Source organism: Miscanthus floridulus, chromosome 2 (genome assembly GCF_019320115.1).
Source record: "Miscanthus floridulus cultivar M001 chromosome 2, ASM1932011v1, whole genome shotgun sequence".
NCBI lineage: Eukaryota > Viridiplantae > Streptophyta > Magnoliopsida > Poales > Poaceae > Miscanthus > Miscanthus floridulus.
The window spans coordinates 57,870,028-57,893,446 of NC_089581.1; the positions used below are offsets into that span (position 1 = coordinate 57,870,028).

Genomic DNA, 23,419 nt, shown 5'->3' on the forward strand with positions numbered 1-23,419 from the left:
AGGTTTAGAAGCACATGTACTCTCTCCCTCTCACTTGTAGAGCTATCCCCTTCATCTATAAAAAGGGGATGCGCTCTCTCCCAAGAGACTCAGTTGATTCAAGTTCATACAAGTGATTCCAGGTTCATTAGATCGACCAAGCTCACTAGCTCACAACCACAGAACTGCTAGATTCGGACCTCAAGCACTCGCTTGAACACTTAGCGCATAGCGGAGCCCCTGTCGCTCTTGGCCCTTCCGACCGGAGGCGATCGGACCTCTTGTACACCTCATCTTTTTTCTTCTCGTTTGTAACCTCACTGCAAACTTCGAGTACCTAGGTTCAGGAATAAAGTCACCGACCGACTCAAACTGGACGCAGGGTATGTTGCCTGAACCAGTATAAACCCTGTGTCATTGAGTGCTAGGCCACCTCCGATCACAATGTACGACAAAACTATAAATATTTACTTGTCGGTCACTTTCTGCATCCGATACTTATATTAAATGACAAATTTACATAGTAAAATGAAATATTTATGTGTTTAAGATAAAATTTATAGCATGTAATTTTAAGATATCTCATTCAGATAATTCTATGATTAAATTTATACCCAGTTTACTAGCATGTTATCTGAATGAGAGAAATACAACTCGCGTGACAACTACTAGTGTTATTCTAAACGGGAAAACTGAAGAACGGTGAACAGTCGGTCGATGGCCATTTAGCCATTATTCAGGGTAAACGGATCTATATCGAACAAAATGGCTATTTAGATGGTAGACACGTCCGTCTAAACAGAAACTTCGTGCCACCATTTAGCGTTTTAACCTGGCTATAAAAGACCGTTTAGGCGAATAGCGGATAACATTATTTTGCCGGCAAAAAAAATGTTAAATCTGATTTTTATAGAATCGTTTTTAAATATTAATTTAAAATGTCGATTAAATAAAATAAATCGACCCCGAACTGCTGAACTTTTACTTGAAAAAAAATAGAAAATAAATATAAAAAGACAAAGAAAACGGGCTAGTTCTTTCCTCGTCATCGTGATATGGGCTGTTGCAGTTTTTTTTTTAGGATCGGCTGTTGCAGTGTTCCTAGGCCTGATCCTTGTGCTGGGCCTTTGGTGGGGTGTCCGAGATCCCATCTGGGGTCCGTCAGCGGACCACGATTCCCTCAGGCCTCAAGCAGGAGCCGCCACGGACTCCGACACTCCGTCCGTTCACCCCCTCTGCCTTTCGCTCTCCCGTTCACCCCGTGTGCCCGCGCGCGCTTTCTCTCGAGGCGACAGCTGGGCGACCGCCGCCGCCGCCACCGCCTACGCTAGGACCCTAGGTCTTCGTCGGTCCCTTCGCCGGCGACGAGCACCCAGCAGGTATGCGCACCCCTTCTCGTCCCTTCCTGCTGTGCGAAACCGAGCACCCGAACCCTAACTTAATCTATTTGGATGTTTGTAACCGGATCTGTTCTAATTACAAGTGTATACATGTACTATGCCTAGTTTTCTGCTAAATTTATTGGGTGTCGATTTGTACACCCATGTTCTTCGATCAGTTTAGCGGAGTAGGGTGTTCTTTTTATCCGTAGCGAGATCGGTTTCCTAAAGGTTTGGTGGTTCAGTTGAATTCTCATGAACTTATACTAATCACGTCTAAATACCCTCTGCAAGTGGGTTCGCGTGCAGTGTGCTCAGCTTGACATCTTTCTTGTGCTATTGATTGAGCATGACGTGGGTGATGAAATCTGGGCAGTTAAAAATTTGATCTTGAATGCTATTGTGACCTGAAAAATGGGAAGTCAAACTGTATCTTTCCTGTGTTAGTGACGTGCTCAGGTGCTCAAAATGACTTGCCTTATGTGGTGTTTTATTTATGGTCAGAATTACTGAGATCTTTTGTGCACGTGCTCAAGTGCTCTAAATGACTTGCCTTATGTGGTATTTTATTTGAGTGCTTGCTATTTTCAAAAAATTGCTACTAGAGCTCAGTGTTCAAAAAGGCGCTGTTCCGCGCTCGCCTAGGCGCGCCTCTGCGCTGGGTGGAGGGGTACAGCCTTGCCTAGGGGGGTAGGCAGTACCCTAGGCAGCGCCAGCCGCCGGCGGCGGTATGCGCGCAGCTGCACCCAAGGCAGGGAGCGTGCAGGCGACGCTGACATCCGGCGGAGGTCACCGGTGGGGGAGGAGCAGCATCGGGCGGAACGGCAGGCGCGTGCGAGTTCGGGGGCGGTGGGTGCAGACAGAGAGAGGTGCCGGAGAGGGAGAGGAACCGGCGGCGGGCGGGGGCTGACTGAGAGGAGAGATGCGGGAGAGAGAGAGAGAGATGCGGGAGAGAGAGAGAGAGAGATGCGGGGTGTGCGGCTGGGTGGGAGGAGGCGAAGGGATAAGGTGTGCGGTTGGGTGTGCAGCTGGGTGAAGGGATAAAGTGTAGGTGGATAAGGTGGGCTGGGCTCTTTTGATGGGCCTTTCTTCAAACTTTAGGTCCACAAGTCTCCTATTTTTTCTTTTACTTAATAAGGTACTTTAAGGTAATATATGTATGTGTGTAAAAACCGCTTAGCGCCTTTTGGAACCTTGCTAGAGCTGCAACAGGATCAGGATGTGCATTTGGAAAATTGTTTCTTTCTTTTTACCTTATAGGTAACGCCCTGATGTGGTGTGATTTCCACGTCATTACTCACCATTTTTTGATATGAAACCAAGTTATTGTGGAGGTTATGTTACAGAATCAATGCAAGTTGCCACTATATCCACATCTTTTGTGCCGGTCCTCTAAAAAGAAACAAATGTCCTCTTTTCCCAGTATAGGTACTTTAACTCATCCAGTTTGGGGCTAGTGGATCTTTTAGGCTGTAGTGAGTTTATTTGAAAAGTAGGGGTTGAGTTGAATTCCTGCCTTGTACTACAGCCGGTTTGTCATTCTGATAAGAATCATCTTCGGTAGTTGAACTAGCTCCTCTGGTCCAGATGATGAATAAAAACGACCATAGGGTGTAATGCTTCAGGCTGCAGCTCAAATCATCTGTGCAAATGCCCTGGCCCGAAGGTTCATGTCCAGCATGCTCAATTTGGGATCTTTCATGTTTTATTGGCTGAACATAAATTGAGTCTGCTGAATCTGTGCAGTTAAAATGTGCTGCAGCAGAATTGTGTTGCTGTGTTATTTTATACACTTACTGAAGTGCCCTTAATGATTGCCCTTACGAAATATGCTTATGTGAGTGTTTGATTACTTTTTTTTATACATGCTAGTAGAATTGTAGATGAGCAGTTAAGAATTTGCCATTGCACGTAGTTGGTAGCTGATGAGGTGTGCTTGTGAAGTCATTGCTCATCTTTTATGGGCACAAGCTAATCTATTTCAGAGGTTATTTTATGGAGTTGCATACTTGCATATGCTAGGAAGCCTTTTGCTTATAATGAAATGTTAGTGATAATGTGCCTCAATTGAGTTTTTATTCCATTTCATCTAAGACGTTCATTTAGCAATTTTTGTCAAACCATTTATCCTGCTTTGTCCCCTGTCTATTTTTTACAATGTTTTCATTATTTATTTAAATTAGGCATGGTACTTTATATGATGTTCCCTTTCAGCACATACTGGCATTATATCAGCAATTCTGGAAAATTGAACATAAAAAATTGTACTTTGACTTTCTCTTAGGCTGGATTTCAGTTGCCAGAAGACTTCAGATTTTTCATACTCCATGCACAAATTGTTATTCACTATAATTCTTCTAGAAAAGGAACCATGTTATACAACAACAATAACAACAAAGCCTTTAAGTCCCAAACAAGTTGGGGTAGGCTAGAGTTGAAACCCAACAGAAGCAATCAAGGTTCAGGCATGTGAATAGCTGTTTTCCAAGCACTCCTATCTAAGGTTAAGTCTTTGGGTATATTCCATCCTTTCAAGTCTCCTTTTATTGCCTCTACCCAAGTCAACTTCGGTCTTCCTCTGCCTCTCTTCACGTTACTATCCTGGCTTAGGATTCCACTACGCACCGGTGCCTCTGGAGGTTTCCGTTGGACATGTCCAAATCATCTCAACCGGTGTTGGACAAGCTTTTCTTCAATTGGTGCTACCCCTAATCTATCACGTATATCATCGTTCCGAACTCGATCCCTCTTGTATGACCGCAAATCCAACGCAACATACGCATTTCCGCGACACTTATCTGTTGAACATGTCGTCTTTTCGTAGGCCAACATTCTGCACCATACAACATAGCAGGTCTAATCGCCGTCCTATAAAACTTGCCTTTTAGCTTCTGTGGTACCCTTTTGTCACATAGGACACCAGATGGTTGGCGCCACTTCATCCACCCTGCTTTGATTCTATGGCTAACATCTTCATCAATATCCCCGTCTCTCTATAGCATTGATCCTAAATATCGAAAGGTATCCTTCCTAGGCACTACTTGACCTTCCAAACTAATATCTTTCCCCTCCCGAGTAGTAGTGCCGAAGTCACATCTCATATACTCAGTTTTAATTCTACTGAGTCTAAAACCTTTGGACTCCAAAGTCTCCCGCCATAACTCCAGTTTCTGATTCACTCCTGTCCGGCTTGAATCAGAAACTGGAGTTATGGCGGGAGACTTTGGAGTCCAAAGGAACCATGTTATGCATGGGCATTATTTTTGTTTTAAAGGGAATCAATAATATGGAGCTCTTCTTGAATGTACTTATATATTTTAAAAGCAAACAGTGAGTAACTGTATCCTGAATCCATGCGACTTTTGATCACCAGGATGCCTTGATCTGTACATGGTCAACAGCCAACACCTGTCGTTGAACTTAAAATTGCCTATGCTAGTGTTCTGTAGTACAAAATAGCAACATGAACATTTAGCAGCAGCTATACGCGCATAACCTACAAGGCTGTATGTGTCGTCATTGGGGATGCTGCTAGAGGCATGTGTGAATGCAGCATCCTTTCATCTTTGTATAATGACCTCGTTATCAGTATCTTATCAGTTTGTTTACGCTGATGGATTATTCTTTATGTGGATGAAGGGGAACTGCAAGATTGATTTTGATGGATTATGGCAAGTCTAGAAGAAGTAACTCCAAAAAGAGGACCCATTCCAATTCTGAGGACGGAAAGAGGAAACGGCTAAACTCTAGGCATGATGACACATCTATGTCCTCAGAGCCAATTGAAACCATCTACAGGGTATTGTGCCCAGTAAAAAAGATAGGCAGTGTCTTGGGAAGAGGTGGTGACGTTGTTAAGGCCCTCAGAGAGGAAACTAAAGCCAAGATAAGGGTTGCCGATTCCATTCCTGGTGCAGAGGAGAGAGTAATTATCATCTTCAATTACCAAAATCAACCTGAACTGGCTGATGAAGCAGCTGAAACTAAATTTAGTGATGGCTTAGGGAACATGAAACCCCATTGCTTTGCCCAAGATGCCTTATTGAAGATACATGATAAGATTGTGGCTGATGAAATTCATGATGGAGTCGCCCATGATGAAAAGTCTGAAAGTGCTGATGATGTGATTGCTCGAATTTTGGTTCAAGGCAATCAAGTTGGCTGCCTTCTAGGAAAAGGTGGCTCCATTATACAACAACTACGAAGTGATACTGGTGCTGGGATCCGTGTCTTGCCATCTGAAAACCTTCCCCAGTGTGCCCTTAAAAGTGATGAACTGGTGCAGGTAAGGCTGTATTAGTAGTAGAAACTCCTTTATTGTCTTATTCGGCTTGGTAATGCCTTTTGCTTCCATTGGTTCCTGTGGCCTCATATACTGTTTCCTTATACTTGGATTAGCAATCAATTGTTCATGTATTATTTTTTCTGGAAATAAACAATTCGCTGTGGACATATCAATTATTGTTCTACTTCTACCTGTCTAGTTTCACATGGATTCGATAACTTGATTTTCCCTATCAATTAATTTAATTAACAAAACGATGGAATTTTGTGTCATGATGTTCTCGTATCTAGAAATTTGTGTCTTTGTCATGTAGTTTCACTTTTGGACATCAGTACATGGGTATCATATATCATATTGTTGTCATGATATTTCAGATATCTGGAGCACCTTCTCTTGTAAGAAAAGCTCTATATGAAATATCTACTCGTCTCCATCAGCATCCTCGTAAGGAAAATAGACCTCTTGAAGAAATAATAGATGCAAGCGCACAAAGGAAATGCGAGTCTCCAACACCACTACAACATGAAAATCCAATGTTGCCGCACCTGCATAGTGACCATCCACCTCCAATACCCCTGCTTGATCCATATAGAAGTGGACTGCAATATCATGTTGCTGAAACTGAAGAGTTTTCTATCAGAATTCTGTGTGCTTCTGAGCTCATTGGTTCAATTATTGGGAAAAGTGGGGCTAATGTTAGGCGAGTAGAGCAGCAGACTGGTGCTCGCATCAAAGTTCAAGAGATTGACAAAGATGCTTCTGGAGAAAGGCTGATCATTGTTTCGTCTAAGGAGGTAACAATGCAGCTTGTTTTGAGTTGCCAATCACTTTCTAGTACCAATACTCACAATTTTATCTCCTTTTTATTCATCCAGATACCAGCTGAACCAATATCCCCAGCAATTGAGGCACTCATTTTGCTCCATGATAAAGTAAGTGCACCCTCTGAGAAGCGCCATTCAAGTACAAGGCTTGTTGTACCATCAAGCAAAGTTGGCTGTATTCTTGGGGAAGGTGGGAAGGTGATTACTGAAATGAGAAGACGAACTGGGGCTGAAATTCGAGTTTACTCGAAGGCAGATAAACCAAAATACTTGTCTTTTGATGATGAACTTGTGCAGGTGACTTAATATTTGATAACAGCTACATTAACATATTTCTGTATGTTTTTATTATCTGGACCTTTAATTTGTTAACTTCCGTTGTACCTGTACATTTGTTCCAAGCTTTCAGGTTGCTGGGCCTCCAGCTATTGCAAGAGGAGCCCTCACAGAGATTGCTTCGAGGCTTAGAACTAGGACTTTGAGAGATACAAGTACTGCCAATAATCCTCCACCTTTTGCCCCTTTCGATGATCCTCCTGTTGATATGCCTAGCAGAAAATCGACACTATATGGAGGGCCTGCCAATGATCCACCGTATCGAAGGCCTGCCAATGATCCACTGTATGGAAGGCCTGCCATTGATCCACCATTTGGAAGACCTACCAATGATCGACCATATGGAAGGCCTGCCGTTGTTCCACCATTTGGAAGACCTACCAACGATCCACCATATGGAAGACCTGCCAACGATCCACCATATGGAAGACCTGCCAACAATCCACCATATGGAAGACCTGCTAATGATCCATATGGAAGGCCTACCAACGATCCACCATATGGACAACCTTCCAGTACTATACCATATGGAAGGCCAAACGAAAGTGCACCTCGTGATCCTTCTGATGCATATCCTGTAGACTACTTTTCTAAAAGAGAATATCCTAGTGGAAGCCCTATGTTTACTAGTAATGCCCCATCAGCTGCTTATGAGAGATATGCAGCACACACACGCTTTCCTACTAGAGAACTTCCCTCGGCTTTCAGTCCTGGTGCGTCTCATCGTTCCTATCGTGACCATGTGCCTGCTGATAGCTACTCTAGTAGGGGTACACAGCAATTAGGCATCACAAGAGATGGAAATTCAGATGCTTATGACTATACCGAGGTACATCTTTGACGCGAGCTTCCCTCTTTTGCAAATGGCCATCACCTAAAATTTTCATTAGAAGCTTGAGACTTTACACATGACTGTTCCATTGTCCCTGTTCTGTTCCGTAATTAGGTAGTACTCCTGAATATTGGGGAAAAAATTATATGTTGCTGTCTTAGGTGTCACTTCTGTGGCAGCAATGTTCACCCTATAATGTGGTCACAGTGGTGCTACTCTTCTCATCTGTTGTCACTTGCAACTTGGTTCAATATATATTTGGCTGCTGGGATGTAGTCTGCCACTCTTGGTTTCAACTTTCAACCGATTTTTCTTGATATTGTTTATGCCTATCAGAAAATCTCAAGTTCTGTATATATTTAAATTTTATCATTGCACAGGCTGCTGGACAAATTCATGGACGCGAGGATTACAGAGGACTGACAAGTGCTACCGGGTATGACTTTGGAGGCCTTACTTCCTTCCTAAACATAATTTTAATTTTACCTGTACAAATTTCATTGAAAGTACCTTCCTTTGGCAGAAGGTTCTCGAGCACTATTGAACTGAGGATTCCAAATAGTTCTTTGGAGTCTATTGTCGGTGTTGGCGGGGTCAATCTAGCAGAGATCCGTCAGGTATAGAATGAAGTTATTATGCCTTTTACTCCATGGGCACTGCTATATGAAATGCATCCTCAGTTATGATTAGTTTTTCTCTTCCATGGGCACTGCTATATGAAATGCGTCCTCTTATGATATATAAATATTGATTTTCTCATTAATGTTCTACTTGACCCCAGATTTCTGGTGCAAGACTGAGGCTAGATGAGACTCATGATGGTTCTTCCGAGTCTGTGGTGGAGATCCAGGGCACACTGGACCAAGCAAAAGCTGCGCAGAGCCTCCTGCAGGGCTTTATTAGCGCGAACAGCCGGAGCATGCAGCAGCAACCCCATTCTTCTCGCATGCCACTTTACCCAAGCTGGGGATAGCTTCTGGTGTCATGGTCGTGGCAGAGGAAAACAGAGTCAGCAGGGTTCGTCATGTGGCTGGAGATAGCTGGAGATATCTCGGTGATGTTGATGGAAGCTTGGATTGGATGGCTGTTGACATTGACCGTGCAAGCAAGATTACTTTTTTTTTTTAATTCAAGATAACTTATATTATATGCCTTAGGACAAATAATATTTTTTCTCTCTGATGAAATACTTAGTAACAAGCTGTCTCTAGCCGTATATTTGATTCTGAATGTATGAGCCCTGTTGTTATAACGGCTGTCTAGATACATATTAAAACTTATGAATCTAGAAAAGTCAAAATGACTTAATTTGGAACGGATAGAGTATGTTTAAAAAATTTCAAAATTCAGATTGTAAAGGCATTTTAGCTTTTCTATAGGTGCATAATTTTTTGATATATATATATATATATATATATATATATATATATATATATATATATATATATATATATATATATATATATATATATACACACACACACACTACCCTGTAGCTGTTACAAAAATAACTTATTCTGTAGCCACTTTGAGTTACGATAATTACTATGTTAATTTATGAGATTATAGTAACTTTTTACTAAGCGGTTTACTATAACGTTATGGTAAATATCCCTATGGGTTATAGTAATACAATTATCGTGTGTGTATATATATATATATATATATATATATATATATATATATTAAAACTTATGGATCTAGAAAAGCTAAAACGGCTTACAGTTTGAAACGGAAGTTTTAGAAATATCAAAATCCATTTTGTTTTACCTGTAGAATTGGGCCAAAAAAAAAAAGAATCCCAAATTTTTCGTTGGTACCGGTGGCTACTGTCTCAGGGTGTCGGATCGACATTTTTTGAACTACTCAATGACATCAGGGGGATCTTGTAAATTTCGCTCGTGTGCATCAAATTTTGTATCATGGTGGGCTATTGATGGGCTATTGTAAGGCTGCTATATTATATCCCATTGAAGTGTTTTCTTTGTAGCATGAATCAGTCATGCATATTTCAAACCAGGATTTAGCTAGCATGAATCAGTCATGTATGTCTTCTAGATAGATCCTAGCATGAATCAGTCATGCATATTTCAAACCAGGCTGCGATATGTTTGAAAAGTTTGAATCTTATGTGTACAGATCACATTGTATGTCTTGTAGATTGTTTCCAGAGTTTCAAATGTAATATGTGAAGATCATACTGTATGCTAGAAACATTTCATGTATTTGATTAAAAATATGTTCAAATATTTGAATGCTAGACAATAAGAGAAAATAGATATGAACGTGTTGAAATATTTGAATTTTATGGAATTATAACGTATTTGAATATACAAGGTTTGAATAGTACAAATATTGAAATTCTACATGACTCTAATATGTTCTAATATAAAGTTTGGAAATAAAAGATAACCTCTTTTTGTAATAATAAACACCTAAGGGAAGAAACAATATTTGTATTTAGGTGTTGTTTGGTTCGGCTTTGTGAGCGGGTAATGTAAATGGGATTGGAATGCAGTGCCAACTATTGCAGTGTAAAGGAAATCGGCAATTGTTTTGTTTCGATCGTGGTGGGTAGTCAACTCTACCTCTATGACCACCCCCGAAGAACTGAGCCGACAGATCACGAGATTCACGAAGTTACCATAGGCGTCTCACTGTCGACGCGGACATCGTCTACCACTGAAAACATATCGCCGTTAAATTCTGAAATAAATCCAGGAAAATACGAGCATCCGTGCCAAGTCGAAATTTACAGGAAATAAGCTGATGCTCAACAATGAAGTTGAGCTGAGCAACGCCTGTTTGTTTGGGACTAGTTTGGCTTATAAGCCATGACTGAAAGTATTGTTGGCCGGTTTGATGTGAGAGAAAAATATTGTTCGTTGACTGATAAGCCATGGCTTATAAGTCAAATACGACCAAACGAACAGACTACGTGTGTCCAGTAGTCGTGTTTTGGATGGGATGCCCCACCTAGACCTACTAGTAAGACCTCTGGTGCAGATTATGCGACGCGTATTGTTGATTGGCTGTGACAGCCTCCCTCATGCTGAAAAGGAGGCATAACATTGTGAACATGCTCATGATTTTTTAGAGATTGAGACGATTGTTCTGTATGACCCCGTTCGGTTTACCCTATATCCAACTTGTTCGATTTTTTTTAGCTGGAACATTATTTTCTCTCACAATATTTCGACCAGAACAGTGTTTTCAGCCAATTTCAACCAAATTTCAGCAAGCCGAATGTGGTCTATGTGGAGGGAAAGTTAAAATGTACCCTTAGGGACACGTGCCTTTACGCACTCAGCCGTTCACACATCTCAATGCTAATCTGTCTTATAATGTGTGTACACATTTTAATGCGAACCCAATGTGGATGTGCAGGGAGCACATGCCCTTAAGGGCAAAAAAATTGCCTTTGGTATGTGGACTACATTTTATTAAGGCAACCTCCGAACTATTGATAGTCCTTATTACTAAACCTAAATCACAGTTGTTCCACAAACTCGTTAAAGTAACATACCGGACATGTGCAAAAGATACAATGCCCTAGCGAGCAAGGCGGGTTGCCTACAGGGATTCCTTTTTTCCACTGAGCTTTTCCGCTATTTCATGGGTAATTAAATATGTTCATATATATCTCTACTTATTTTGCACGATGGAAGGAATTTGCTAATTTGGTTGGCATTATTCTAAATCCCACTTTCATACAAGGTCAATGTTCTAATTTAATTATTGCTTCATTGCTGATGGGTTAAATGCATAATTACATATCTTTAGTAACTAAGTGAAGATACAAATTTTGATTTTCTCCCATTGCAACACACGAGCATATTTGCTAGTAAAGTATAATGCAACATAAGTATTCTAGTAGAACCAAAAATTTCAATAGATATATATGTCCTAACATGGTAGACAAACAAATTTAGATAAATCAAAATATTTATGTAATTGTATTATATTCAATTTTGTTGTCCAGAGGATATATTAGTAGACATATATAACAAGATGTTATTTATTATATTCTTTTAGCATAAATATAGACTATTAAACTCTATATATATTATAAAAAAGTTTGTACCCTTGGCTCCGCCAGTGGCCGGCCCCGAAGTATTCCAGTGCCCGCTTCCAGCACGACGGCAGCCTCCTCCAACGGCGACGTCCGCGACGGGTGGCCTGGCCTTTGCCGCGGCGACGCCTTATTATAACGCCCCAGGCCCACTATGCCGAGGGGTGGGCCTCATCTACATAGCAACCCGCTTGCGCTTTCATCTTCGCTTAGCGCAAAACGGTTAACCGAAGATTACTACATATCCTTGGCCTGGCTATTTAAGTTGGTCGGGCCGAATTCACAGTTTGGGACTAAAGTCTGGTTACACGCGTGAACAGTGACTGAGAAACAGTGCTTCACTGCAACAGTACCCGTTTTTTGCCCAGCCCACCTCAGCGCTACAGTGCCCAGCAGCTACAGCGAACCACAGCCCACGCGCGCAGTTACAGTGCCTCGGCCCAACCGGAATTCGGCCCATTTAGACATGATGTTACCATCACCTCCCCTTAGGATTCGACGTCCTCATCGAATGCTAGACTGGCTTATCCTATTCGGGACAAATGCTCAGGATCGACTCTCTTGGCCCACGTCCATATTCCCAGCTCCCCGGCCCAAGTGTCATGCTCTTGCAGAGCTATGCGCAACCTGTTCGAGCTCCTGAGCTATATGTCCGTGAAACCGCGAGAGTTGGCCCTGATACCATTTTATAATGCCCCATGCCCGGCACGGGCCCACTCTGCCGAGGGGTGGGCCCACCTACCCACTTGCGCTTTCGTCCGTAAAACGGTTAACCGAAGGTTACTACGTGTCCTTGACCTGGACTATTTAAGTCGGTCTGGCCGTCCTAGGATTCACAACATGTGACTAAAGTCCGGTTGCACAGTGTTTCGCGATGCTATAGTGTTGTGCTGGTGCGCGTCCTGGTGCCTCATGGTGGGGCTGCAAGGCGTCTGCTGTAGCAGTGGAGCAGCAGGCCACTCCGCCGGCGTCGACGCCGCCGCCATGGTGAAAAGGAGGCATAACACTCATTACTTTTGAGAGACGACTGTTATGTACGTGGACAATCGCCCTGTTCGTTTGGGCTTGTTTAGCTTATAAGCCATGACTGAAAGTATTGTTGACTGATTTTGTGTAAGAGAAAAAAAAAACTGTTCGTTGGCTAGCCATGACTTATAAGTCGAATACGGCCTAGCAAACAGACTGAATATACATACATTTTATAAGCTACTAAATGGGAGGCGTTGCCGGAGTCATTTGAGATATTGATACCTCCTATTGTCAGTTTTTATTACTAAACCTAAATCATAGCTGTTCAACAAACTCGTTACAGTAACAGGCCGGACATGTGTGAAAGATGAGGTCATTGTTCTTCGTAGTTCCAGCGGTGCGCCTAAGTGCGGGTCTACCGCATCTGCAGGTGGAGAGGTTGGAATTTGAGGTGGAATTAGGAAAAATTGATGCTCAGTCACAGAGTAGTTCATTCACCTTTTCTAGGAACTGTTCCTGCACAAAACCGATATACATGGTCCTGTTCGCTTGTCTGAATTCTAGAGGAATCTGGATGGTTTGGAAGAATGTTGGAGGAATTTGTGAGAGAAAAACACTGTTCCGGATAAAAAAATAAGCGAATCAAGCCGGGTTTAAGGACACGCGAACGGGGACAAAACCAGTTGATGCCTATCGATCTGGTCACTGCTTTGCTGTATTTAATCGTTTATATTAAGTGCCACTGAGCTTGTTAAAATGTGTTTTAAGCACAATATACAGGAGGTTCCTTGTGCATCATATATCCCAAAGGACACGAACGACAGGTGGAGCCCCCAAAATTATTTGGAACCACAACGAAGGCATTCAACATTAAATGCGCATAGTTTGGTGATACACTCCTTGAACTGGGCTAGGTAACCTGTTCAATCATGGGAACATGTTTTTTTTACGGTTTTAGGATATTTTAAAAATTGTGAGATATAATACCTGGTTTACATTTCAAGCACAATTTTAGTCCAACAAGCCTAACAGGCTAACACAAGCAGAAAACAAAAGGAAGAAACATGTACGCTGTTAAACTTGGCTTGCACTAACACAATCATCATATATGCACTACTATAGAAGGAATAGAATTGGGTTGAATGGGATGATTTGCATGACAAGGGTCAAGCCAACACATGGGATCATAATCCCAACTAACTATATGCTAGTCGTGATATACCTTCCACAGTCACAAAAGGAGAGCCACAAACGGTGAGATTGGAAAAGAAGCCAAGGTGAAAGCCAATGATCTAACAATCCCTCAGTGTCTGAACTATCCATGTGTTGCCGATGGGCGATGGGGCACAAATGAGGCGCCATGGTGATGACTGAGACGTGTCAAGGCAATTGTCACACAAAGGGGCGATGCTGAGATTGACGTAGGTGTTGCAATATGCATATGAGAATGTAGCCGTGTATTACAACACATCCAGCACATTATTATACGTACAAATCATACAAGCTATACCTTCTAATCAACCTGATATTACACCACCCAAACTCTCGTATGCAGTACACCAGATAATGTACTCCACAATGGTAAGATCCAATGGAAAAGAAACAAACAAATAGTTGCAGCAACGACAAGATGACTTATTGAGGCCTGTAATAGTTGCTCTGGTGCGGAGGGTAAGCCCCAGGGGCATTGTACGGTGGCTGTGGATATGGCGCAGATTGCTGCGACTGATGGGCATTGTAATATGGCCCACGCCATCCAGGATAGGCCGGCTGACCATAGTCATGACCAGGAGGCGCCTGGTGCGCTGGCTGATGGTACTGACTGGGGTGTGGTGCACCGTATGGAGGCTGTTGCGCTGGCGCACCATAGGATGGAGGGTATGGTTGTGAGTATGCAGGTCTTGGCTCCGGTTGAGAATATCCAGGCCTTGAGTCTACCCCAGGTGGAGAGGCATAGGGAGCCTGAGCATGCGGCGGTGGTGATGGGCTGCTCTGAGGTACAGAAGCATTCCTCTGCATAGAGTGGCCGGAGGACGAGAAGCTGAAGCCCGCCACCTTCCTCTGCACATCTTCGATCATTTCACGGCATTGAATGTTTCGGGTCATTATAAAGTCACTGCACTGCTGTTTTATTTTGCCTATTGCTTCCTGTACACAGGGATCATCCCAAAATCAGTAGCCCATTCGAGAGGAGACATCAGCATTCCTATGTTAAATGCAAATGGAACAATATGAAAATGGAAATGCAATCACACCTGTAAAGTAACATAAAAGTTTAGGCCCTCGTTAATGTTCTTTTTAAACTCCCGGTATTTAGCAACAGCAGCAGTGATTTGCTTGTAACATCTCTCACGAGCAGCTGAAAAAAAAGGAGTTTAACATATCAAAGTTACACATTAGCTTTGCACAAAGAAAAAGAATTACACATTACATTGTTCGAAGATCCGACTCCTCAATCTAAAAAATAATAGCACCTGACTGTGATAACAGTTCCATGTTAACAATGATTACAGGTTACCCCTCCGTTCAAAATTATAGGTCAATTTTTGTCCTAAGTCAAACTTCTTTAACTTCGATTGAAGTTCACAAGAAAATACATCAACATTTACAACAACAAATTAGTTTCATTATGTTCCCCATGAAATATGTCTTGACAGTGCATTTATTTGAACTTGTAGATGTTAATATTTTTTCTAAAAACTTTGTCAAAGTTAGAGAAGTTTGACTTAGGACGAGAAAGCTAAAGTGACCTCTAATTTGGAACAGAGGGAGTAGAAATTAAGCAGAGCAGTATCAAATTTGAAGTTACTCCAGAAAATGGCGCACATGCAGGAAAAAGGCATGCATACAAGCAACACCTAGCCTGCTAAGGAAGCTTTATGGACAACTGAAGCAGACAAATTGCTGAAATTTGCACAAAAATGCCCACGAATCAATAACTACCCAACCGGCCAGCGTGATCTAGGGAACCACTGTAATTGATGGGCTCAAGAATGGAAAGAACATTACCAAAATAAAATACTGCATGAAGTTATCACCCATAAGGCAAACAAATTAAAAAAAAAGTTGTTAAAGTACAAAAGTGGAAATTGCAAAAGGCAGCAGTACATCACACGTATAGTTAAAGCAGATAATTTGCTGAAAAATCAGCCCAAACTCCGTCCGTCCCTTTCAATTGTCGCTCTCACTTCCCGAGAAGTCAAACATACTCAACTTTGATCAAATATATAAAGGGCGTACCCAGTGCAGAGAGCTTCCGCTTTGTGCGGGGTCTGGGGAAGGGTGTTAGTGGCAAGCCTTACCCTCGCCTGTGCAATGCGAGGAGACCGCGACTCGAACCCGGGACCTTCCGGTCACAGGCGGTAAGACTCTACCGCTTGCACCAGGCCCGCCCTTCAACTTTGATCAAATATATAAAAGAAAATAATCAAAATATTAATATTTATGGTACATAATTAGTATCATTAGATAGATTGTTGAATCTATTTTCATAACAAACATATTTGGAGATACAAATGTTACTAATATTTTCTACAAACCTAGTCAAACTTAAGAAAATTTGACCAGCACAAAGACTCCAGCGACAATTAAAAAGGGGCAGAGGGAGTATACTCCTGAAGCAATAACTGTAAAACCTTGTTGACATGATGAAAATTACAATACCTAAAGAGCATGTTGTAACTTTTGGATTCAATGTATAAAGCAAGTTACAAAAGTAAATGTAAAGGCATTCTATCACAACTGTGACGCGAAGAAAAAATCCCAGAAAGGTTACCTTTGTAATCCTCTAGGTTGAATACAGCAGCAAATTGCTCGTTTTGTGCCTGTGCAAGGATCCAGTATCTAAGTGTCAGACACAAGACGAAAGTACATGGCAAAATATAGGGCATTGGGCTCTTATAAACACTTCTCCCACTGTTTCTTCCTTTTCTCATCTCTGGAGTCAAATCGCTCAATTGCAAAACAACGATGCTACTACTCAGTTTTAATACACATATGTTGTTGATAGAACTTTACGCAAATTTAACACAAAGAAAGTTTCAAAGGAGCCTGCACCACCAGTATTTATCAGGTATGCCTGCTTACCTGTATTTGTAGCAATAATTGTTCCTGTGCCTCAATGTTATCAGCAATATCAGCACAGATAGGATCATACTTAGCCATCTCCTTCTTGAAAAGATCATCATGTGATCCCACACCAGCCATCAACTTAGGCAATATATCATCCTGGCAAAAATGGATCTTCTCAGCGCACTAAATACTATAGTATATGACCACATCATCGGTTATTTATCACTAATTTCTAAGTAATGGAAGATGATGAATGAATTTCAGCTTAGTTGAAGGACTAACAAACTTGAAAAGCAATCCATCAGGACCACCATAAAATCTTGTCAAGTGGATTTTTTTGTTAAGTGGAATTTGGAAGGGGCAATGCAAAGCAGAATATTACTAAGTAGAGCAACAACATAATACACAAAGGCACTCATAGTCATAGTCATAGGAGCCCACGATGAATTAGTACTAATACAGCACTCCAAGAAGTCAAGAACATTAAAACTTTAAGCATGATATGTTCACTGAGAAAGTAAAACAAACCCATGGCTTGTAATTTAATGCTAGCACCAGATGAAATGTATTCTACAGGTACGACCAAGAAAAATCTCGTGAAAAAAAGAACTATAATGAAAACTACAGGAACAATAGATGCACCTTTCTTTTCATTTCTTTGAGCATGTCTTCGAGACCAGCCCTTTGTGCTCCAAGAGACTCCAGTTGTCTCTGTTGACAAATAAAAGTAAGCTTTGCCAAGTTCAAAAAAAAAAAGCAGTCTTACTAGTTACTACATATTCTACCAGTTATAAAAACTAATGTACATTACCAAGCTTTGTTTCAGGGCTCCAACAATGGCATCTTCATTGCCATCCAAGGACATGATAGGCCTGGAAATACTTGGAAGTGCAGACTCTATCTGCAACAGAGAACAGGTACATGTAACTATCTAGATAAAATGATCATCACAGAAAAGAGTCACGGTTCATTGGGAAGCAAATAAAGATAAGTAATCCACTCAAATGTTAGATCCTAATTATACTTTTAGTTTCATGTTATATACTAATGTTAAACTCTCACCGGTCTTTTGTCAAGGACAGACATCAATGGATAGTTCTCCTTCACGCCTTGTTCAATCAGAGAATCACTATCGGCAGCTCTCTTGAGATTAGAAGCAAACAGATTCAATCTATCCTGAATATTCTTGGTTAGGGTGCTTGATTGAGGTCTAGTCCAACGACTCCCAAATTGTGTACGAAATTGTGCGTCTTCATTCGCCTCCTTCTGTAGAAGTTCTTCAGTCTGAACAAGTAGTTCCTGATTGACCCTGCTCAAATCCCTAAGCTGCTGCAACTCAGATTCTAAGCCAGCAGGGCCACCACTTATCTGCACAGCCTCTACGTCTTCCTTCAGATCCAAGGGCAAGGTTATATTTCCTTCCAATGAAAGAATAGAATCTGGTAAGTCCATTTCCTTCAGCCTGACTCTAGTGATCTCACTAGCTTGCTGCAATTTCTCTGCCTGGGTCCGGATAATATTATCTACCATCTCTGTGTACTTAGAGAGTGCTTTCATGCTGCCATCAGGCACAAGTGATGAAAAAAGCCTTTCCTTGCTGGCATCTAAAACTTCAGCCAAAGAGGTAGGCTTTACAAGGGACGCTGCAGGGAGGGCTCCCAAGGAACCAGCAGCTGGAACCCGCATCAGGTAAACACGATCATTCTCCTTCATAGCCCTTTCCAAGTTGGTTTTCATGTTACTTTCGAGCTTGTTGACGGAATCCAGAAGCTGGGCAGCAACTCCCTTCGCAGCCTTCTTAGCATCTGCCAAGGCACTCATACCAATCTTTAAACGTGCAATTTCCTCAGCAATTTCTTCTTTCTGATGAAGATCTAATGAATACCTATAGCAAGCATCGGCGTAGAATTGAGCAGCTTTCAGCTGGACATGGGACACCCATGTCTTATCAAAGTGCTGACTTAGAGGAGGTGCACTGAGAGCTGCGTATGCTTCTTCATAGAATATGCCCACCTGAAAAGATATGTGAACATGTAATGACCAAGAATTAGTTAGATAGCACATTGACACCAAAGTTTTGCAGAAGAAAGAACTGTACGGCATCATGAATAAGAATGTGCTGTATTAATGGTAGCTAAAATGAACCGTGCAACTCATATACAATTAAGTCATCATATATAACTAAATCAAATCAGTTGTAGGAACTAATCTCGCAACTGGATACACACACGAACTTGCTTGCTAAGTCCTAAATACGATTCAATCAAAAAGTTAACCACCCCATAGGCCTATAGAATTATTCTAGAATTAGGTTTATCTTGCAACAACAACAACAAAGCCTGTCAGTCCCAAGCAAGTTGGAGTAGGCTAGAGTTGAAACCCACCAAGAGTCCCTAGTCACGGTTCAGGCACGTCAATAGCTACTTTCCAAGCACTCCTATTCAAACATACAGCCTGTTCGCTGGTTTATTTCTGGGCTGATAAGCCCGGCTAGTGCTGGTTTGTTGTGAGAGGAAAACACTGTTGGCTGACTGGTAAGCCCTGACTAAAACCAATAAGCGAACAGGCTGATAGATCTTTAAGTATATCCCAAGCTTTCAAATCTCTTTTATTGCCTCCCCCCATGTCAATTTCGGTCTACCTCTACCTCTTCTCATATTATTAGCTTGGCTTAGGACTCCACAATGCACTGGTGCCTTTGAAGGTCTCCTTTGGACATGGCCAAACCACCTCAACCGATGTTGGACAAGCTTTTCTTCAATTGGTGCTACCCCTAGGCGGTCACGTATATCATCGTTCCTAACTTGGTCCATTCTTGTGTGACCACAAATCCATCACAACATACGCATTTCTGCAACACTCAGTTGTTGAACATGACAAATCTTTGTAGGCCAACATTCAGCTCCATACAACATAGCCGGTCTAATCGTCGTTCTATAAAACTTGCCTTTTAGTTTTTGTGGTACCCTCTTATCACAAAGGATGCCAAAAGCTTTTCGGCACTTGATCCACCCTGCTTTGATTCTATGGCTAACGTCTGCATCGATAATTAGGTTTATCTTGATGTTAGATAAATGGACTTCCCTAGCTTAGGGTTCAGCATACTATAATTCTCTCTTAAGTCCTCAACACTACAACATCGTGAATTCACTTTATGGCTGGTAAACATATTGTAAATGCTTAAACAACTTAAGAAACATTCAGAGCTTTCATTCATTCCACATCAATCCAATCTAAGCTCCCATACCGCAAAAACCTGAACAACAGGAAGTAACCACGCACCTGCCGCGCCACCTTGGAGCACAGCGCGGGTGGCTTCCCTCCACCTATGACCTTCTCGAAGAAGCACTCCTGCGCCTGCGCGAGCATGAGTTTCTCCAGCATGCCGGCGCACTCGGGCGTGATGTCCACGGTGGTGGCCCCCGCAGCGACAGCCTTGGCCGCGACTCCGCTCTCCCTGAGCCACGCGAACGCCCCCGCCGCACTCTGGAAGGCGCCGCACGCGGTCTTGATCCCGACGTCGGTGGAGCGGTCCGCGGCAAGCGCGATCTGGGAGTAGACGGCGCCGAGGTTGAAGAGCACGGCGGCCTTCTCGAGGTGAACGGAGGCGAGGGCGCACTTCTTATTCCCCTTGAAGGTATCGTGCCAGGTGAAGGTGAGGGAGTGGACGTGGGCGCGGTCGGTGGAGATGGGGAAGCGGGGCTCCACGAGCGCCAGGGCCCGCGCGTAGGCGAGGAGCGCGTCGCGGCGCTGCTCCAGGGAGGACGGGTCCGGGAGGGAGGGCTGCTCGACAGCGGCGCGGAGGTCGCGCACCACGGTAAGGTCGTCGTCGGCCGCGGCGGCCTCGCGCTCCGAGTAGACGGAGGCGATGTAGAGGCGCAGCGGGCGGTAGAGATCAGTAGCAGTCGTTTTCTTCTCATGGATGGCGAGCATCACGTTAGAGGACCCCGCCGCCGACGACATCGGGGCGGACGCGGTGGCCGGAGGCGGTGCGGAAGTGGAGGGGATCGGAGGATGGGGTGGGGCTGGGGACTTCGGGGGGAAGGAAATTCGGGGAGTTGAGAGTTCGCTCTGGAAAGGCAACTAGAGGAAGGAAACTGTGGAAGAGGATGCTTCGCCGCGTCGAGGAAAGAACTGTACGGGGTCTAGGTGCCCTGAGATCCGTGCGGGCAGCGTGGCCGTGGGTCGAAGTCGAAACGGAACGGGGTCGTCAGTTTTGTGCGTTTTCGTTCGTCAGATAAGCCACGGCTCCGTTGACTGAGAAAAAAATATTATTTATTAACTGAAAAGTACGGTTTAGAAATCAAATCACCTTATGATCCTAGGGTTTTTTTATTCATATTATTATAATTTTCGAACTTTAGAAAAACGCCGTTATCTCTATCTCTATACTTTTAATCCGGGCCAAGGTTCGGGCAGACCCGATATCTACGTCATCTGATAACCCGCGAGCCGTCGGATCAGGCGAACTCGCGATATGAACCGTCCGATTACGGATCCGTTCGGGTCTCACCCATTAAGTCGCAAGCACGGGCGGTCGCGAATGTTCGCGAACCCGCTCAGCAGACGACTCGCCCCCTCAGTGACACTGGCACGTCTCCATCCTCCCGCTCCATCCGCCGCCCGCCCTCGCACCTTCCCCAGCGAAGCGGGCGACGCCGGCAGCGCTTGGTGTGGGCGAAACGAGTGCGGCGCGGCGCGGGGCAGGTCGTTGGCTCTGGCGCAGGATGCCACAAGACGGCGTACCGTGCTTCCTCACCTCCCTTGAACCTCATCTCCCCTTCCCTCGATGCCGCCCCTAGGCAGTACGGTGAGCGCGGAGTCTTCCACATGGACACCGTTGGTCAGCACCTTGGGCTTGCCGCCGAGACCCTGCAGATACTATGGCTCGAGACCATGAGCGACGCGGCCAAGGGTGCTGCGGGCACGGTTCACTGCCACGCATGTCCATTTCACGTTCTAGCAGCAACTTATCGAAGCACAACAGAGCCCCTGGCTGTCTCCGCCGCCGCCACCATGCACCAGCCAAACGGGAGAGTGATGTGCCCACCATGCTCACTAGGAGGCACACATCAAGCTTCAGGGGCTGATAATCTTCTGCGCAAGATCACGGACCTGCCTGTGCGCAGAAGCTGTTTGACTAAATGCTGCAGCCGATAATCTTGGCGTGGAACACCATAATCTCCAAGCGCATGTGTCCTTGCTCTATCTCTGAATGAGGCCATGTTAAATTTCCACAGGCCTCATTTCAGGCAAAGAAAGTGTGGAATACCAGAACCATGTGGGAGTGTATCATTGAAGTTGAAGTATCCTTGCTCTGTGTCTTAAAGTATATCCTAGACTCCTGGTTATCATGTGCATAGCTTGGTACAATTTGAAATTTTCAGTGAAAAAAAATGTTGCTCATTGCTTTTAGTCTCTGAATATTAGCAACCACTTGACCTCATTTAACTACTGCTTATTGCTTAGTATATAGTCTATGCTCTGCAGGATGCATCCCTTATGTTTGCCAATCATAACATATTGTAGTTTGATTGTGTAATTCTAAAGTTTTAATTATGATATAATCTGAAACTCAGAAGTTCGTTTCTCAGATTTGCAATGCCATAACCTAAAACCCTGAACTTCAATTCCTACAATTTAACATGATGCAAGACATGGAATCTCAAGATTAAGATATACATAATATGTGTTGAAAAGTAACCCATGTTTCAAGATCATCTATGTTGAACCTGCGGAGAGCCCAGTTGTTCCAGTCTTCCAGGTAATACACTATTTAGAAACATCAATTAGTTCAATTTATGATGTTTGAAACTCGTGATTTCTGTTTATATAAGAAGAGTGTTTCTATGCTAATGTTTGCCTAGAAATTTGTTTTAGTTAGCTAGGGAGAAACTTAGTTTAGCACACTATATGTATGTCTAGAGACAGGGACGTAGCCAGCGGTGGGGCTAATCCTGAGCACGTGGAGTTTTCCTAAGTCCTCCTTTAAAATTTTATGCATACATGTATTAGGTAGGAGGGACTAAGGTTAAGAGAAGATAAAAAAACCTCTATTCTTTTGTTCAGTCCCCTCCTAAATTTTTTTCTGGCTTCGTCACTGTCTAGAGACACCTCATTTCGACTACCACAGGTCATTGTTTTCTACACTGAAAAACAGCAGTACATTTGCGTGTCAAATATACTGACATAATGTCTTTGTGCTTTAGGTGGTAACCAGTCAAATTGCATTGCATTTCATCTGCATCCTTCTATGTCATGGTCGGGCGCACGTATGTGAGAAGGCGTCGGGCCCGTGACGTGCGCCGCGCCCTGGAGCGGGCAGCAGCCGCGCAGGAGGAGGCACAGGGCATAAGCAACGCTGGTGGCTAGGAAGGAAAGTAGGATAGCTTTCTGTTATTTGTTCCTAAGATTAAGGAGATTGTTGCTCCTTTTAGTTGGGTCTTTTGCCATATATTATTGTAACCACACGTTGGAAATCAATTAAGCATTATCAGCCTATCTCCTACCTCTTTCTCTCTAAGCCGGCAACTAGGGGGCATAACCCGGTTGACGAAGACGGCGGCGGCGTGGGGGTATAACCCTGCCGGCGACGACGGATCGTGACTACGAGCTTCGCAGTCGAGGTCCAGCTATCTTGGGCGTCACTGCCCTTGACAACCGAGTATCACG

General features: G+C 43.3%; 2 protein-coding genes across 3 annotated transcripts; one reads left to right on the forward strand and one right to left on the reverse strand.

The window, feature by feature from the left end:
• The first annotated feature begins 1,166 nt into the window (after nt 1-1,166).
• On the forward strand, nt 1,167-8,948 carry LOC136524570 (KH domain-containing protein At4g18375-like). 2 transcript variants are annotated; one of them, XM_066517891.1, is made up of 8 exons: nt 1,167-1,358; nt 4,998-5,643; nt 6,018-6,437; nt 6,519-6,764; nt 6,877-7,632; nt 8,016-8,071; nt 8,159-8,252; nt 8,417-8,948. In XM_066517891.1, the coding sequence occupies exons 2-8, from the start codon at nt 5,020-5,022 to the stop codon at nt 8,606-8,608; spliced, it is 2,388 nt and encodes a 795-aa protein (XP_066373988.1). In that variant the 5' UTR covers nt 1,167-1,358; nt 4,998-5,019; the 3' UTR covers nt 8,609-8,948. The 2 variants fall into 2 exon arrangements, with proteins under 2 accessions (XP_066373988.1, XP_066373992.1); XM_066517895.1 differs by having other exon boundaries at nt 8,162-8,252.
• A 5,150-nt stretch (nt 8,949-14,098) lies between these two features.
• On the reverse strand, nt 14,099-20,805 carry LOC136524586 (vacuolar-sorting protein BRO1-like). Its single transcript, XM_066517900.1, has 8 exons — nt 20,030-20,805; nt 17,810-18,760; nt 17,559-17,648; nt 17,390-17,458; nt 16,763-16,903; nt 16,452-16,500; nt 14,932-15,035; nt 14,099-14,824 (listed from the first exon to the last, which is right to left on the reverse strand). The coding sequence occupies exons 1-8, from the start codon at nt 20,708-20,710 to the stop codon at nt 14,312-14,314; spliced, it is 2,598 nt and encodes an 865-aa protein (XP_066373997.1). The 5' UTR covers nt 20,711-20,805; the 3' UTR covers nt 14,099-14,311.
• Nucleotides 20,806-23,419: the final 2,614 nt, after the last annotated feature.